The 18068-nt window shown below is 48.4% G+C and overlaps 1 protein-coding gene and 1 long non-coding RNA gene across 2 annotated transcripts; both read right to left on the bottom strand.

Annotated features, from left to right (window-relative positions):
- Positions 1-2904: 2904 nt before the first annotated feature.
- LOC140847124 (zinc finger protein 541-like) lies at positions 2905-12057 on the bottom strand. The gene is made up of 5 exons (XM_073226336.1): positions 11881-12057; positions 11448-11591; positions 11107-11351; positions 8083-10997; positions 2905-3358 (listed from the first exon to the last, which is right to left on the bottom strand). The coding sequence occupies exons 1-4, from the start codon at positions 12055-12057 to the stop codon at positions 10775-10777; spliced, it is 789 nt and encodes a 262-aa protein (XP_073082437.1). The 3' UTR covers positions 2905-3358; positions 8083-10774.
- A 1505-nt stretch (positions 12058-13562) lies between these two features.
- Positions 13563-15249, bottom strand: LOC140847229 (uncharacterized). The gene is made up of 3 exons (XR_012127024.1): positions 14591-15249; positions 14331-14406; positions 13563-13774 (listed from the first exon to the last, which is right to left on the bottom strand). It is a non-coding gene; the product is annotated as an uncharacterized lncRNA (long non-coding RNA).
- Positions 15250-18068: the final 2819 nt, after the last annotated feature.

The following is an 18068-nucleotide window of genomic DNA, read 5'->3' as shown; positions in this document are numbered from 1 at the left end:
CGGGACGGACATGACACCGTGACGCTGGCTCAGTGTCACAGAGCATGTGGGACCTTAAGCAAGCTGAGCCCGGGACTGTGGGTGTAGGCAGAGTAGGGTGAGGGCCTCCGGAAAAAAGGAAAGCAAAATAACTACCTTCAGAACAATGTAACAATATGCAAAGAAGTCCCTGTTGTAACTCCATGTTAAGCATTACATGAAATCAGGGTCACTAATTCTCCAGGGTAAAGATACTAGACTAAGAATACAGACATCTTCAGTGAGATCAGTTAATGCTCCCAAGGCCAGGAGCGACTTGCCCTGGAGTGTTTAGATGTTCCCCAGGTAAAGAAAAGTATCTCAGCATAACCCATGACTGCACTGTATCAATTAGATCACGGCACTGTAAAATTTTCCTTAGCCTGCTAAGAGGCCCAGCTTAGTTATGACTGTTCCCATATGCTGTGATTCCCTCTCTAGCCCTAACCAAGTAAACTGTAACCTGGGCAAAAGATTAATTTGGTAAGCAAGCCCAGCTATAAACATCCCAAAAAGTTAGAAAGTAAGATTCTTAACACAGTCTTTAGCAACCCAGCCCACCGTGGGGGCAGGGCAGGTGGTCTTACCTGATGAGCTCCCGGAGGGAAGCTGCTGTCCTGAGAAAGAAGCAGAGCCGCAAATTTCTTGTTACTCATCCAAAATGAGCATTCTGCGCCCGCTCAGCAAGGGGCACCCTAGCTCCTCTCCCCCATTCCTGAAAATCCTCAACCGCGCATAAACCCCCTAGACAACGCACCTCCACGGGCTCTCTTGTCCCCTCCTGGCCTGAGCCGGGAGCTCTGTCCTTTCACTATATCTCTCAATAAAAGCCTCTCCCTGGCTCTCCTACCCTGACTGTTTGTGAAGATCATTCTTCGACTCCGTGAACAAGAACCCCAGTATCAAAGCCACTCCCCAAGGAACGTTAGTAAATGGGATTTGGCAAATTTCTTTTTCTTTTTCAACCCACACATATGTATTGCATACCTATTAAGCGTCTGGTCTGTGCCAAATATTTGAGATGCACAAATCAATGGAGCTCATAGTCTAATGAGGAAAACACATATCAAACTGTCGTATCATATAATTGCAGAGGGATAGGGAACTGCAGTAACTCTGGGCCTCGGGGAAGGCCACCCCGGTGACACTGAGCTTACAAGCATGGGAACTGCCAACGTGGGCAAGCAGGGAGGAGGGGTGGGGAGACGGCAGAGGAGACAGCTTCTGTGAAAGCCCGGAGTCAGAGAGGGCTTTGCCAGGTCTAAGAAGCCGAGACAATTCCAGAAGAGCTAGAGATGGGAAGACAGTGAGAAGTTCCATAGAGATCGGATGTGTAAGGCTTCCTAAAAGGCCGCGTAAACCCTTGGGATTTTATCTTTAAGCTGATGGGAAAGTTTTTAAACCTTAGCCCGGCATGATGAGATTTTTGTCCAACGTGTAGTTGTATGACCACTTCATGGAGACAGAATTGGAGGAGGTAGTAAACACAGCTAACAGACCACCACTTTCTGAGCCCCTAAATGCCAGGCACCATTCCGAGCCCTCCACGGAGGACTGCTTCTCACAATGAGTCCGTGAAGGTGTTTGCATCATTAGCCCCACTTTATAGATGAGAACACAGGCCCAGAGTGTTAGCTAACTTAATTAGCAATGTGCATCAAGCAAGCTGTGGAGCTGGGGGTCAGCCTGGGCAGGCCCTGTGTCCTCACCTGGGATGGCTGTATCATATTTAGCAATAGTACACTAAACTATACTTTAAATGTATTAAAATAAAAACTGCATGGACAGACCAGTTAGGAAGCTCTTGACCTGTAGGAGAGAGGGGAATTGCTTGGAGTGGGACGGTGACAGCTGGAATTTAAATAGATGCGTGGAATGTCCTTCTCCCGAGACGTACCTGGCTCACCCCTGCAGGCTTGCGCCAGTCCTCCTTTCTCATTTCTACCTCCCCAGACCCTCCTTTCCAAAACTGCTGCACTCCCTCTACATTTTATATTGTCTTTTCCCCCCTCTTCGATGTGTAGCGTTAGCTTGTTATGTATTTTATTTATTAGTCATATTTACCATCTGTCTCCCCCTAGAATATGCTCTGGTTCTAGCTTCTAGTGTTTTTTCTCCAGTATTTCCTACTTTTCCTGCACTGTTTGTATTTTTCTGGAGGGGTTCCTATCATGTCTTTGCACCCAGAGCAGTATCTGGCGCCTAGCGGATATGTAATAAATATTTTTGAATGATGCTGGACACCCAGACACATACAGAACACGGGAAGATAAGGAAAACCGCAGCCCATTGCCACCGGACACGAGCCCAGGGTCTCTGTTTCTGTAAGGGGAGCCCAGCTCTGCCAGCCTAAGCTCTCTGACTCTGGGCAAGTGACTCTCTTTAGGCTTCTGCTAATTCCACCGTAAAAAAAATTTTTTTTGAAGTAATGGTACTTAACTCTCAGAGGTATTGTGAATTTTCAGTGAGTTCATATGTTAAAAATGCCCAGGCAGAGCCTGACTGTTAGGGCTCAGATATTGATGATAATTATGATTATTATTATTGTGGCGGTTGTTCTTCTATTTATCTGCACAAAATAGCACTAACAGAGAATCGACATTCTTTTCAAGAACTTATGGAACAGTGGCAAAAGTTTACCCCTTACAGAGGTACCGATTTCAGATTACAAAATAAATTAGTCATAGGAATGAAGTCCAGCATAGAGAGTATAACCAATGATATCGGAGTATCTTGGTATGGTAATCGGGAGGTAACTACACTCCCCGTGGTGAGCCGTTAGCCATGTATGTAATTATCAAGTCACTATGTTGTGCATCTGAAGCCAATATGATATTGTAAATCAGCTATATACCCATAAAAAATAAACAAAAAATTTAAAAATCAACCACTTATGAGTCCCCCAAGGAGATATCAAAATATTCTGTAGATTTACTGTCACACAAACCATGTTCTCTGACTATGAAAATTGTATCAGAAATCAAAAATTGAAAGATTAAAAAAAACACCCCACAAAAATTAAAAGAGTGAAAAACACACATTTTAAAATGGAAAAGAAAGTTTCTCCATAAGTCCTGAGTTTCAGGGTAACAAGAACACCGAAGTTATGAAATCTTTAGAAACCGAGGGAGTGATTCGTGTTGCCCACGGTGATCCTCAGCCGTGTGCTGCATTGTTTTGCCATTTTGCTGATGAGTCTCAGAAAAGTGAAGGTGCTTGTCTAAGGCAGCAAAGCCAGGAAACCGTAGGGCTGGGATTCAGACCCCGGGTCAGCTGTCTTCCTAGTCGGAATGCTTCATCTCGCTGCAGCAACTTGAGTTTCACATAAAATGGTAATGATCTGTATGTGACCAATATAAGTGGAATGCAATAAAATATTAGTCTTTTGATTCCATGTTCTTGTAATATATCTGTACAGAAAAATAATGCTTTTGTTTAAGTAGCAACAATTTTCATGGGCAAATAATAATGGAGTGTGTTTTTCTTCTAACCCTCTTCTCTTGAACGCAGTTTGAAAGAGTACTTGAATGGTAATGCTTTCTCCCTCTGAAAGACTGATTGCTTGGTTGAGGATAACGTCAGGCCCTTAGAGGGTGGGGACGAGACCCCTGCAGGGCTTGAGACAGTGGCCTCAGGAGAGGCTAGGAAGGTCCTGGTAGGACCGAGGGCAAACCTAACCTCCATGCCAGTTTGGTTACAGCCAGTCCTGCCCTGAGACAGCAGGAGAAAGGGGGCTCTTAACCTCATCCTGAACAGGGAATGCTTTCCCATGTCACCTGACTGGGTGCTGGGGTGGGGATGCCTCAGTAGCTTGTGCATTGGCCACCAGGCCACTTTATTACGTCCCTTCGTGGAAGTGGGCCCTGAGTTATAAACATAGCCCAGCTGCAAACTCTGGGCTTCCTATAGATATAGTATTTTAAAATATAAATTTGCAAATAGAAAACATAGTATTTAGTTCAAATATGTTTTTATAGATATGAGAAATTAAACATTTTAGGGGCAACTCTTTTAAACTATCTTATGTGGCAAATTTGTTATTAGCTTCCCTTCACCCATCCTCAGAAACCATCAATATTTTGCCCATCTTATTCCATCCACTACTCCATCGCTGCCCCTCTTTTATTTTTCAGTTGGAGAATTTTAAAGCAGATCCTAGATGTCATTTGGAGTACTTACTGCTCCAGATCTCATAACTAGAAGGCGGTGACTCCCGGATTCAAGCCTCTGCGGTCTGGCTCGTGTACCCATGCCGGGGGGTGGGGGGGTGGAGGTGGGGGTGAGAAACAGGGCCGCCAAGGAGACCACTACAACGATGTTGTTATTACAAATCAGTATACCTAACAGTCCTCCTGGGAACTCCGAACTGTTTTTGAATCTGGGTGCTCCACATAATTGCGTAAGGGTGTGAGTGTGTGGAGAGTGGGTGCAGGACTCAGTATTGAAAGTGTAGCATTTCATTGACACACTCATGAAACTCCAGTTTACTGCAGGGGCTGCTTCTCCCCTGAAACATATTTGTAGAAATCAGTATTTGCGGATGCACTCTGCTGCCAGTTCAAGAATTTAACATAGCGGGGATCAAGCATAGGTGACATCTGGCTGAAGGCCTGAGCCCGTGGGGGTCTCCCGCTATACCACCATCAAGCGTGAGGAGCTAACTCAGTAACTGCAGCATTTCTGGAGTGTTCAAAGGCTTGACACTTATTCTTGACTGTTTGAAAATATACCATTTTTAAGGACTATACAGAACTCAACTCAAATGACTGCTAATGTCTCAATGGCACTGAATCAACATTTGGAGTTGACTGAGCCCAACAGAGAGCTCAGACCCTGAATTAGGTCCTTTGTGATCTGTGGAAATCAAAGGAAGATCCTGGGGAAGGATGTGCCCTGCTTTTAAAGCCTGGCACCCTTTCCCTGCAGGAGTGAGGCGCCAAATCAGAACAGGCCGGATATTCCAGACGTGGGGCTGGTGGTGCAACAGTGACCCCATTGGGAAGGCCCGCCCCACCGGGGGGTGCTCCCTCCCTGGGCCTGGGGGCGCTGAAGGGCTGGCTGCAGGTGCAGCAGGTGGCCCGGACGGACGCACCGGGCGTGGGCTCTAGGAAGCCTCTGTGTGAAGCGGTTGTAAGTTCCCTGGAGGGAAGGAAGGAGGGAGAGCTTTCGATGAACCTGAACACTGCTTACTTTTTCCGGTCAGCCAGCTGAACTCTCAGAAAGCCAGGAGGCGAGGGTGAGGCAGGATTAGTATACGGCTTGATTAATTTTCACTAATAGACAGTATCTTTTAGATTCCCTACTTTGTAAGATTAAAATTTTAGCTCTCCTGCCTTCCCTACCTCTTTTTATTTTTGTATAGCAGGCGTACAATATTTCACTCTGTTATGTAACTACACTTAAGTCTTTGATGCTTTATCTAAAGGTTGAGCCTAAAAACTGAAAATCAAATGATATTAATATTTGTGACTTACTGTTCCTAGTGGAGCCAGTGAGGACTATAGTTCAATTTTCTTGTTTATATCGCTTTCTATTTTCATGGAATTTCCCAATGCCATTCTTTCTCCCTCCGTTTTGGCCCTTGAAGCACAATTTCAATTTTTTTTACTCCTCCCACAACCTGGTTCACTGCGTGCCCCTTTCCCCCAGGCCCTCCTCCCTGGTGTCCTGCGTCACCCTGCTCTCCAGGCGTGCTGCTCGCCTGTCACCCTGGGAATTTCCTGCTTTGTATCCACTGGTTCCCCCAAATCATCCGTCTTCACGCTAAGGCCCTTCCTTCAATTTGGTTGCACATGTCTTCCATTGTCTTCCTACGCTCCTGAGTCATTGAATGTTGGAAAATGTTTCTTTTTTCTGCTCTTACATTGGGTCCATGATTAGTATGAATGTAGAATTCTAGGACGACAGTTATTTTTCTCCGGCTCCACTGTCAGGGACAGGAGGACGGGTAGTGAGAATGAGCCAGAGGGAAAGAGTGACCCGTCAGTAGAGTCTCATTTATTGTCCACCTTCCAGGCTTGCTCCTGAAGGGCTGATCCCTGTTCCTCTTGGATTCCCATTCCTTCACCAAAGACCAGTTTTCTCTTTTCTTCTCTTCATATGAAGGCACATTTTGAAACAATTCAAATTCTAAAATTTTCATGATTTTATGGGAACTGAGGATATTTCCTGGTTCATCTTCTAATTTTTGATTTTAAAAATAATCTCCAATTGCCATGATCTTTTTCTTGCTTTTCTATAGCATTCTCTTCTTGTTTTATGGATGTATTTCCTTGACTGTCTTTGGAATATTCGTAGTTTCCTACTGCCTGTTGTGCATCCCCTCCAGGACCGTTGTTGCCCCTCAGGTACAACCGTCTTGCGTGCGCTCCTCTTGGTGGGGGTTGCCCACGTCTGTGACCTGTGACTGTCCAGTCATAACTGAGAGTCGGGCCATTAACCAGCTGCGTGACGACGCTCTGTGTGGGCTTAGTTTTAGGACCGCTGAGTGGGTTATGGCCTGACTGTGGAGTCGTCTTCTCTGAGGTCTTTCGGTGTCTCCACAGAAGATGACTGCAGCTTTCTGGGTTTGCAGGGGCAGGATCTGAGGTGATGGGGAAGAAGGAGAGGGAAGGGGAGATGAGGGAGAGAGTGTGGGTTGGCAGGAGGGAGGGGCAGGTGATGCGGGTCAGCGCCTGGCAGCCCCACACACAGGCTTTCCAGTTATCTTTCCTGCCCAGATGTCACACTCATCCTTTGTCCTACAAGGAGTCTTATTAATAAGGTACGAGACTTTTTTTTTTTAGATTGTAGATTTATGCCATTTGTAGTCTCTTGAATCTCATTTTAATGGGGTTGATGGAGGGAGAGGTCATCTTGTGTGGTCAACGAGAAGTCGTAGTACTGTGTTCTACACCTGTATTTTGAATTGTTATTTGACAATATTTTATTCTACTGTCCATTTTATATACATTCGCCTAACAATTTAACATTCATCTGTGTGAGAATTAATGAAACTCAGGATGCTAGGAGCGTCTGTGTGTCCTACACTATGACATCATTCCCTTTATTGTCCTCGTCTCAGCCCCCTGCTCCTGTCTGCTGTGATGCTGGGCAGAGGCTCAGGGGCCCGGAGGTGGGCAGCTCCTGCTCGTCAGGCAGCTCACGGCCGTCAATGGCTTCCAAGGTGTTTCCCCTCCTTCCTCTGCCTCAGTGCCCACAAGTAAACTGTGGGGGAGATCAGTTTATTCATGGCTTTGAAAATAAATTGTATTTTGGTAAGTTAGAGTGGCCACAATGATCGTGCCTTGCTTTTCCGTCCTGGAAGCCCCAAACATCCCAAATTCACCCCTGAGAATTACAGAAAGCTAAAATGAGGGTGCTCATTCATTTTGGGTGCCTTCCCCTGTGCCACGGCTTCTAAGGAATTTTAAAGAATGCTCACTGGCTGGCCTCCCTCTGTGCTCGAGGGCTCCGGGGGGGCTTATTTCACCTTAAACCCAGAACATTGTTGAAAACAGGCTCTTAACCCAGTTCCTCTCCTATTTTCTATTTGGCCCCATAAGAATATAGATGTCTGTGTTCTGCAGGATGAGGAAGAAAAACCAGATGTTTAGGGTGTCTGTGCTCAGCAGCTTAGGAAGACTTATGCCTTATTGATGTTCCAAGCGTCCTCATGAACATTTAAAGTAAATCAAGCTATTAATTCCACTGTGATGTTCCTCCTGGAAAATGAAACAAATAGTATCCATGGTTCATTGTGAGTTGTCAGAAAGTCTCCGTCATTCCTTTGCCAATTTCTTTAGACACTGCTCACATTTTTATTTAGTAAGAAGTTTTCGGTTTTTCTGAGAAATGCATACCCAGGTGGGAAGTTTTGAAGCTCCTGTGGTCATTAAAAAGTTACTGGAAGTTGTAGGTTTCTGCTTTTTTTAAACAGAGAGTAGTTTTCCAAGTCTTCCTTCAGGTCTTAGAAAGAGTCAAACCCTACATCCGTCCCCATGAGGCTTCCCCAGTGAGTCCTGGTAGCGGCGTGTTACCTGTAAGCTGAGCTTCCATCTGATGACGCTTAAACCCATTTAATACCTGTGTGTGAGTGTGGGCCAGTCATTTCTGTGTGTCCACGTCCCTTATTTGGACAGGTGTCCCTGAGAGCGCTGTCCATCATCCCCCTCTATCGGCTCACGGATTTCCCAGGAAGCTTGTCCAGCCTCATCTTCAGAAACCTGGAACATATTTGTATTTATGAGAAAGCATCTGAGTGGTGACCCATGTCCATACTGTGATGGTCTTTCCGGTTAGACAGAACACTGTTCTCTGGGGTAGGAGAGTATCTCTGAGCACAGAGTGTGCTGTGGTGTATATTAAACCAGAATGCAGCTGGGCATAAGGGAACGGCTAAAAGGGGGGTACTGGCTATCAAGCCGAAATATGCGTAATTCGGTTAACTACAAACTACTTTTAACATGTGATCTGGCACTCAACTTTGACCCCCATATATAGATGCTGGGGACCCTCTTGGAGGTGGCTTGCTGTGACTGCCCTGGCCATAGGTTCCACCTTGACAGTGTGCATCCAAGACCACGGGGGGACTTAAGAGGGAGGAGGGGCTCCTCAACTTCTAAGAAGAGATGAATGAAAATCCAAATGGGTCCCTGGAAAACTATTTGTCCTCTGTATTTACTCGCTCATCATATGCTATTGTGCACAGCACAGGATGTAATGTGAGAGCTGTGGGTGGCTTAGATATGGGTCACAAACACCGCCCTTTAGGGCACTGATGAACTAGTGCTGCAGGGACGGTAGTTATGAAAATAGCAAATACAATGCAAATATAATATATTCTAATAGAAGCTGCTCTTTATAATACTAATTGTGCTGTTATTATACATCCTATGATAATATATTAAGGTTAAATTGTCAGACCAACTCATATTCAAATATATTTAGTATGGTAAAACATATAACTTTAATGTAGTGCAAAATGGGACACATTTAAATTGGGTGAGTAGAATCATGTGGCACCACCGATTTTCAATAATTATGTAAATAAATATAAACTAATTTTTGAATTAGATTTGGCAACTTTCAAAATAGAACTTTAAAGAATCTTTAATGGAGACTTCTAGCTTGTGAAAGTGATACAGGCATAGTTAAGATGTATATTGTTTTATATTAATTTCTAACCAGTGCGTAGGACCTGAGTATACGGGCATGTATGTAAATGCACAGGGTAATCAGCAAGGCCCGGCTCATTGTTCTGATTCCCTCCACCTTGTCAGAATCTTTTCTAATTTCTTCTTATTATTGCTTTCTAGAGTAGTTATTCCAAAAGTTATTCTTTAAAAAAAAACCAAACAAAATAATAACAAAAACTGTTAGTGAGAGCTCGAACCGTGGCCAAATCAAAATAAACAGTGCATTCTATGAATCAAGAGCCTGAAGTTTCACTGATAATACCTGATTTTAAATTATTTTTTAGCTTTGCCTGGAAAATATTTCCCAGAGTGTACATGAAAAGCTTTTCCTCAGTATTCCTGATATCTGGTAGGGACACAGGATCATGGCAGGTATTGCCAAATATTCTGGTTAATACTAGCTGTCAGAACAATCTCTAAACCAAGCCAACCCTTCAGTGGCTCAAGTATGACAGTAGTTTATTTCTTGCTTATGTAAGGTCCAAAACTAGTGTTGTTTTTATAGTCTTTTTAAAAAATTTAATTGGAAGAAAATTGATATGCAGCTTATATTACTTTCAAATGTCCAACCCAGTGACCCAGTGATTACATACGTCACCAGATGCTTGCGACACCAAGTGGAGTTCTCCATTAGCATCCAAGATGCTATAATATTATTGGTTATATTGTATATATTGCACTTCCTACTGCCAGGGATCAGGTTAGAAAGAGCGTGGGCCCCAGTCCTGACCAATGGGACCCAGAGGCCTTCTTCTGGAGACCGTTACAAGCTCTCCCTGCTCTTAAAAAGGGACACGAGGAAGGAGCAAGGAATGTGCTCTTTCCTGTGCCCTCTGGTTTGGACCTCAGGGCAGGAGGGGGGATCCTCATCCCTGCTGCGATCCGCATGCTGAGCTGGCCGCTGCTGGGAGACCCTGACGTCACCCCGGACACACTGGAACCCCCGTCATGTCCTGACTGCTTGTCACACGCTGCTGACTCTTCTGTCCTTAGGGCCCAAAGCAGTAGCTAAAACCACCTCTTTGCTTATTTATTCCTGCTGCTCTCCTGCTCCTAAAATGTGAGCTCGCTGAGGGGAGCACCTGGGTCCCTCCTGTGTCACTGTGGGCCCCCTGCATGGACCGGGCGCGCACACACACTGCGGCAGGCACCTCAGGGCCGGCTCCCGGCTTGCACGAGGACGCGGCCCCTCCAGGGCGGAGACTCAGCTCCCGCGTTTCTGGGGCGCTGGCGAGTGGCAGGAGCCCTAAAGCCTTTGCTGGCTCAACAGGCCAGAGAAGCCAGAAGACAGCTGCTTCAGAACAAAACTTAATAGGGTTCACAGATTGACATGGAAAAAAAAAATAACAATGAGCCAAGTCATCACAAGACTATGGTCTGAAGGCACAGGGCACACGTAAAGGGGCCGGGGCCTCTGGCACCAGCTGAAGAGGATGCCACAGTGTCTGATGATGGCGCTTCTCACGCAGGTCTGCAAGCTGGGCTGGTCAGTGGGGCGCAGGGGAGGTGGGGCTGGAGGCAGAGGGATGCCCTGGACTCCTCGGGGAGGCGGAAGGGAGAGGTGATGGGGCCCGAGGTCCTCATCCCAGTGACGGGCTGCCTGACCCCGGCTCACGGCCCAAATCCCCCTGCAAGGGGCCCATGTCAGCCCCCGTCTCCCCTGCCTCCTCCTTCTCCTCCTTCTCCTCCTCTTCCACCTTAAAGGCCTTCGCTGGCCTCTCCTCCCCGACAGTTGTTTCCACAGGGTCTTCATTTCGGTGCCGCTTCATGTGGGCATAGTGAGTCCACATCTTGTCAAACACCCTGAAGAGTCAGCAGAGGACACGGGTCAGAGCAGGGGGAAGCTGGGCTGAGGGCCCACGGGGACAGGGCAGGCTGTGCGGGTGCATCCGGGGACACGGCTGGTGCCCACCTCTCACACTCCCCACAGGGAGCGCCTTGGCCCTGGACGCACCCCAGAGGCTCAGGGGTCTGCTTGGGAGCAGCATTTGGGCTGGTGTTGGCCGCAGATTGTCCCCTGCAGCTCTCCGTCTCCGTCTTCAGATCAGGGGTTGGATGGTGGTTGCGTCTCTTCTCAGGGCTGGCAGTGGCCTGCAGAAGGGGCAGAAATGACATCAGGGTGCCGACCTTCCACCCTTCCGAGGGAGATGCTTTCCCCTGTAGGGGCCCCTTCCCCACCCCGACTGGGTGGCCAGTCGCTGTCCAGACCAGCACTGAACTCCAGTGAGACCCCCTTGCCCCAGAATCCCCTACCTTTGTTTCTGTGGGGTCTGCCTCGGGCAGCTTCCTTTTGACGCTCTTTTTCAGTCCCGGGGCCCGAGAAGATGTAGTAAACCGGACCCTCTTTTTCCAGGTGTAGTAATATTCTACACACTGGGCCACCGACTTCGTCTGGACCTGGTGAAAGAAAACAGCAGCGGGCTTTGGGCACTGCCCCACACGCCCCCTCGCCGTGGGGCCAGTCACTTCCTGAAAGCTCTCCTGGAATGTCTCTCCCCTTGGGCTTGGCACGCCCCTGGGCTACAAGGAGCACAGAAGCACAGAGTCCTGCTGCTGATGACGGGCTCGGGGACGCCACCGTAGCCAGCACCGTCCAAGCTCTGCACACTCTCTGAGCCCAAAGTCACTCCCGGGAGGCCTTCCCTACGGGAAGGTGTACACGAGGGCTCCCTACACAGGCGCTCACTGTGACGCCAGGCCTAATGGCTATGCATTTACCAGCTGGGACTCCGTGCAGCAGGCTGCCCTCAGCAGCAGAGACCACAAAGCCTTGGCAGGAGCCAGGCAGCACCCTGCAGTGCAGAGGTAGGAGGCCCACGAGAGGAGGAGGGGGTTTTGAGGGCACAGTCAGATCCTTGGGCATTCAGACCCCACCATGTGCTCTCCCCCCACTAAGAATGGACCCCATGAATAATAACTTCTGTAAAAGCAAAGCAGAACAGGAAAGTTTAATTGCTCTAGGAAGACAATTTCTCAGGAAAATGAAATTGGCCGTTTAAGATGTGGAGCTCACTTCAGAAAATACTTTTCTACATATGAAATTTTTTCAGCTCTGCATATCTTCAAACACTAGGAGCCAGAGTAGTAAATCCTCTGCCTAAGAAATATCACTACGCTAGAAAAAAAAAAACTTGGACTTCTGCTTCCAAACAAGATGGAGCAGCAGGAGCTACATTGACCTTCCCTTTCAAAACAATGAGAAGAAACAGTCAAAATGTCTGAAATGATGTTTGGGAAGACGCTAGGCAAGCCAAGAACAAGTCTTACTGAGAGACAGAAAATAAGCTACCAGTCCCTACACACTACACCCTGAGAGAGTTTCCAGGCCACGACCCGGGGAGAGGGGTCCGGGCAGAGCCAGGTGGGCTTCCTGAGCTGAGATGGGAGGGAGGATTCTGGGGGAACAAGGCGGTGAGAGTTCACAGGACAAGGCAGGACAGGGAAGAGAGCTGCTCAGAGGAAACTTCCAGAGATCTGGGGGGCGCGCCCCTCGAGCGTTCAGCAACGTGCTGACCAGCTTGTGCGTATGAGGTGGCCCAAAACTGGGTAAAGAACCGCCTGGAAGATGTAGATGAAAAGGCACTTTCTTGAAAAAGTTCAATGTACCCCTATCATGTGAGCCACTCATTCCTTTCCTAAGTATTTACCGCCCTCCCCGCCACCAACACTACTTGGTCACCTAGAGATTTGAATGTGAATGTTCACAGCAGGTTTATTTATAATTGCAGATACCTGGAAACCCCACCGATGTCCCTCAACAGGGGAATGATTAAATGAACTGTGTTACATCCACACAATGGAATACTCCTCAGCAAGAAAAAGGGTCCACACAATAACATGGATGGACCTCAAAATAGTGATGCTGAGTGTAAGAAGCCACACAAGGCAGACAAGCAGTGCACATGCTGCAGGATTGATAGAAAACACTGGAAAATGCAAACTAACTTATAGTGACAGAAAGAAGATAAGGAGGTGATTAGGGACAGGGGTGATAGGAAAAAGGGATTTATCACAGGGGTAGGAGGAACCTTTTGGGGGTGATGAATGTGTTTCTTATCTTGATCATGGTGATGGTTTTGCAGGTATAAATATGTCAAAACATGAAATCTTACATTTTGGTTACGTGCAGTTTTTGTGCATATTAAGTTAAAAGAACAAAAAACATCAGCAGACATTAAGTGTAGTATGTTCACATCCTTTTCTAAATACATGTGAATATGCACGTAAGATCTGTATGGGAAATGCCTGAGGTGCCCAATCAAAGTCAGAGGTCATCATTCAGAAGTAGGATGACGGCGATGGGTGCGGAGGGCTTTGAGCACGTGATGGCATTTCTGTACTGTCTGGAGTTGTTCACATCAATGGCTTTATAAACCACAAGCAGTTTACAGTGTGAACAGCATGTCACCCCAATAGGCCCTCCAGCTCTGGCTCGGCTCAGCGGTGTGAGACGAGGCCTTGTCTACACCAGCCCACCCACGTACACCTTACCATCTTGTGTATCAAGGAAAAGTTGTTCTTATGAGCCTGGAATGCCTTATTAAACAGCTCCTTCTCTGTGGGGGTCCAGACGGCTGAACCTATCGGAGAAACAGGAGAGAAAAGGACAGTTCTGCAGCCGCAGCCATGGCGGAAATGCAGCCTGCCCTTTTTAAAGCTGTCGTTACCGAGTACCAATTATGTGCCAAGAATTCTGTTTTATCTCATACAATCCTTAGGAAAACCCTAGCAGGTTGGGACCAATACTATCCCCACTTTACAGATGCAATAAGAAGGCTTCCATTGGTTAACAGACTTGCCAACGGGAGGCAGGGACTCCCAGTTGCCTGACTCCCAGGCTGGGGTGCTCAGCCACTGCATATGAGCCCACCTTCACCTCTCCCTGGTCAGGGGATCCCTTTCCTGGCTGGGCACAGCCCCTGAGGGAACCACTGCACTGGAAGGGGGAAGGGAGGACCCAGCCAGGAGAAAGAGGCACCCACTGAGGTCCCCCCGGGAGGAAAGGCCCTTCTGGAAAGGCAGGACAAGGAGGGCCCCAAGAGCACGCCCAGGGGCACAAGCAGAGCCTGCTGTCGAGACTGACCGGCTCCCGAGTACTAGCCGGGCACACCCACTCCCGCAGCCTCGCTCCAGTACCTGCGTAGTGGTAGTCAGCCAGTGGGTGAGTCGGTGGCTTCTGTGGTCCGCTGAGTAGCAAGGTCTCTAGGGCCACCTGGAGCAGGAAGGAAAGCGGGCGTCTTTCTGAGGGAGGGCAGGTGAGGCGGAGGCCTGCCTTCCACCTTTCATTCATTTGAAAAGCACTGACAGGCCCCCCTAAAGCCTCCCTCGCTCCAGGGCTACTCAGCGCGTGGTGGGGCCGTGGACTGGCCGCGGCCTGTGAGCTGCAGTGGACGTACCCGCTCCGTCACTACACATACTGCTGAGTGCAGCTGGGGTTTTTCTCAGTAGGGTTTTCTCAACGAAGGAAGCAGTGGCGGATTTATACCGGCACCAGCTCCTTCCTTCGCCAATGACTGGCATTTGTAGGGGCCCTGCCTGTGCCACGCCCCGTTGTATTTCCTTCATAGCACTAACCACAAACAATTTTTGAAAACAGATTACCCTTTGTCCTAAAATTAAAATGTAAGCCCCACGGAGCAGGATTTTGTCTCTCTCACCAGTGTAAACCCGATCGGGACAGGCCGTGGAACCTGCAGGGCCCAGCGCAGAATGAAAACGCAGGCCCCTTTTAGAAAATTTGTTAATTTCAAAAATGGTGGAGGCAGAGCATTAGACCGAGGGGGGCCCCAAAGCCGGGCCTGCCCCAGGACCACAACACTCATGAGGGCCAACACACATGTGCTGGTTCCTCGGCTGAGCACCCACTCTGCGCCGCCCACTGCCTTGCAACCTGAGGAAAAGCACAGTTGCCGACACTGACTCCTGGGGCCCTAACTCGGGTGACATGACTTCCCTCCCCACTACTCACAGTGGGACTTTTTATTTTCTAAACTACAGGATTGTGAAGCGGGTCCTTGGAGGAAGCAGATATTTTTGTTGCATCAGGGGTTTTCGTACGTGGGTTTTTAATCAAAAAGATAAAGCTCCATCGATAAACCAGATCAGTGCAGGACCTGAGTCAGTCTACTCGGCTCCACTCCCCCTGCCCCTGCGACCTCAGAGGAACCTGGTGCTCTGCTGCGGCCCCAGGTAAATGACTGACTAACTGGGCCCCATCTGCACACTTGCCCTACAACTGACAAGGAGATCAACCCCACAGCCACTGGGGAAAAGGATGGGTGGCCTTTTTCAGTTTTCATGAGCCGCAAAGCCTGCAGATGGCACGTTACATGCACCAGATTCCCAGGCTCAGCACGGCAGGGGCATCCCAGGGACCCGCCAAGCCCGCCCCTGCCTCCAGCTCACCGGGACTTCGCCCTGGGCCTCGTGCAGGCAGTGCAGAGCGAGCTCCAGGTTGGTGCCCCCTCCTGGCATCGTGCTGGAGCAGGCCAAGTTGCAGAGCTCAGTCACTGTTGCCAGCAAACGTCCCCAGCAGAGCATGAAAGACGGGAGACACAGGGAGTCAGGGAATGCCGGGGAGGAGACGTCCCCAAAAGCAGAGAGGGGCTCCTTGTCCCTGTCTCCCTCACAGCTCCCTGAAAAGCAGGCCAAGGGAAGGACAAGGAGGAAGGGCAGAAGCGCTGCTCCTGGCACCTGCTCAGGATGGCCTGGCTGGTTACCGCATGAGGAGAATGGGGGGCGGGAGGAGAAGCCCTGGTCCCGCAGCCGGGTGCCGCACCCAGGGATACTGCTTCTTGGTCCCGGTGAGGCCTGGATGGAGGATCTCCCTGGAGATGGGGGAAGGGGGATACCCTTGGGAATTCGGCCCCCATGTCTCAGCCACCTCTATCCTGTGTTTCTCGATTGGTCATCATGTCATCCGATGGCTTCCAGACCAGAGAGGCTCCATCTTCACCGGGCGCGGTCGTAGGGCGCTCCTGGAGCTCCGGGATCTCCGCCTGGAAGTCGCTTCCTATTCGGATGCATCTGAAATGAGGCCACACACGAGACATACACATGTGACTAAGATGGGAAATAAGACGGAGATGTGTGACGTGCCCTGCTCTCCGGCCAGAGCCCTGCTCTGCGGAAACCTCTGTCATCTCCCAGATGCATCTGGGGAGTATTCGCCACCCCTGACAGACATGGACAAGTGTTCTAGATACCGTCCGGCTACACTCCCTTCCTCCAATTTTCTTTATCACCAGGTATCTCCCTCAGGTGCCCCTCTGTAGTTCCAGGAGAGGGGAGGTGTATGCTGATGCCTGGCATGCTTCTACACCCATGGCCACATCCCTCTAGTCACATTCCATGGATACTCAAGCCTCACATGTGCCATCACCAATTCTACCTAGAACCCCAGGGTCCTGGGCATTTGTTCCCGTGGGCCCAACTATGGGATGCCCAGAAAGAAGATATATTGGAGGACCTACCCACAAACACCCAGAGAAATCCACCACTTCTCTCCCAGAGAGTAGCTACCCCCCTGGGAGGAAGGAGCTCTGGGGGAACACAAGGAGGGTAAAAATATCCCCATTTTGGAGAGACCCCCAGGTTCTAAGCCTGTTCCAACTCACGGTTCAGTGCTGAGCTCTGTGTCATCCTTGATCGCACAGATGCCAGAAGAGTCATTCACTTGATCTAGAAAACACGCAACACCAAGCTTCAGGAACACTGACTGGAAGTGATGCAGGGGCCCCTTCTGCCTGCCTTTTGTGGACCAGCTGAAAGTACGGGTTCCAAGCTCGCAAGGTCGGGAGCTCCCTCAGAACACTAAGAATAGAACTACCATATGATCCAGGAACCCCACTTGTGGGTACTGACACAAGAGGACGGAAGTCAGGCTCTCAAAGAGACACCTGCACTCCCATGTGCACTGCAACGTGATTCGCAATAGCTAAGATGTGGAAACAACCAAGATGCCCATCGACATATGAATGGGTAAAGAATGGTGTGGTTTATACATACAATGGAACCCTACTTAGCATTTAAAAAATGAAATTTTGCAATATGCAACAACATGGATGAACCCCTTGAGAACATTAAATGAAATAAGCCAGTCAGAGAAAGAGAAATACTGCATGAATACACTTAACATGTAGTATCTAAAACAGTCAAATCCATATAACCAAACGGTGGAATGGTGGTGGCCAGGGTTAGCGTCACGGGAAACGGGGAGTTACTGACCAAGGAATATAAAGTCTCAGTTAAGCAAGATGAATAAACTGTGTATCAGAAGCTCTACTTGGAGGGCTCTACTCCAGGGAGGTGCAGCCAGGGACACAGGGGGTCCCTCTCCTCCCACCTCTCATGCCTAAAGAACTAAAGGAAGTTACAATGAAAAATGCTCATCAAAGAGAGAATATTATTAAGAGGGAGAAGTTGTTTTTGTTTTTAAAGAACCAAATGGAAATCTTGGAGTTAAGAACAATAACCAAAGTGTAGATTTGAGCTCACAGAAGTAACCAGCAGCCAACTTAAAGCTAAATGCATGGAGATTATGGATTTTGGAGAACAGAGAGAAAAATAAATGATTGAAGGAAAATGAAGAGCCACAGAGAAATGTGGGCCACCAATAAGTACAGCAACACGTCCAATGGGAATACAAGGAGTGGAGAAAGGAACAGAAAAATATTTAAAGTATTTAATGGCAGAAAATGCCCAAAATGTGATGAAAAAACAATACATACATCCAAGAAACTCTATAAACTCCAAGTAGCATAAACACAAAGAACTCTCCATCTGGGCACATCATAGGCAAAATACTGAAAGCCAAAGATAAAGATCTTGAAAGCAGAAAGAGAAAAATAACGTGACATACATGCGCACTATAGT

Source organism: Manis javanica, chromosome 17 (assembly GCF_040802235.1).
Source record: "Manis javanica isolate MJ-LG chromosome 17, MJ_LKY, whole genome shotgun sequence".
NCBI lineage: Eukaryota > Metazoa > Chordata > Mammalia > Pholidota > Manidae > Manis > Manis javanica.
This window is presented reverse-complemented; position numbering and strand designations above follow the sequence as displayed.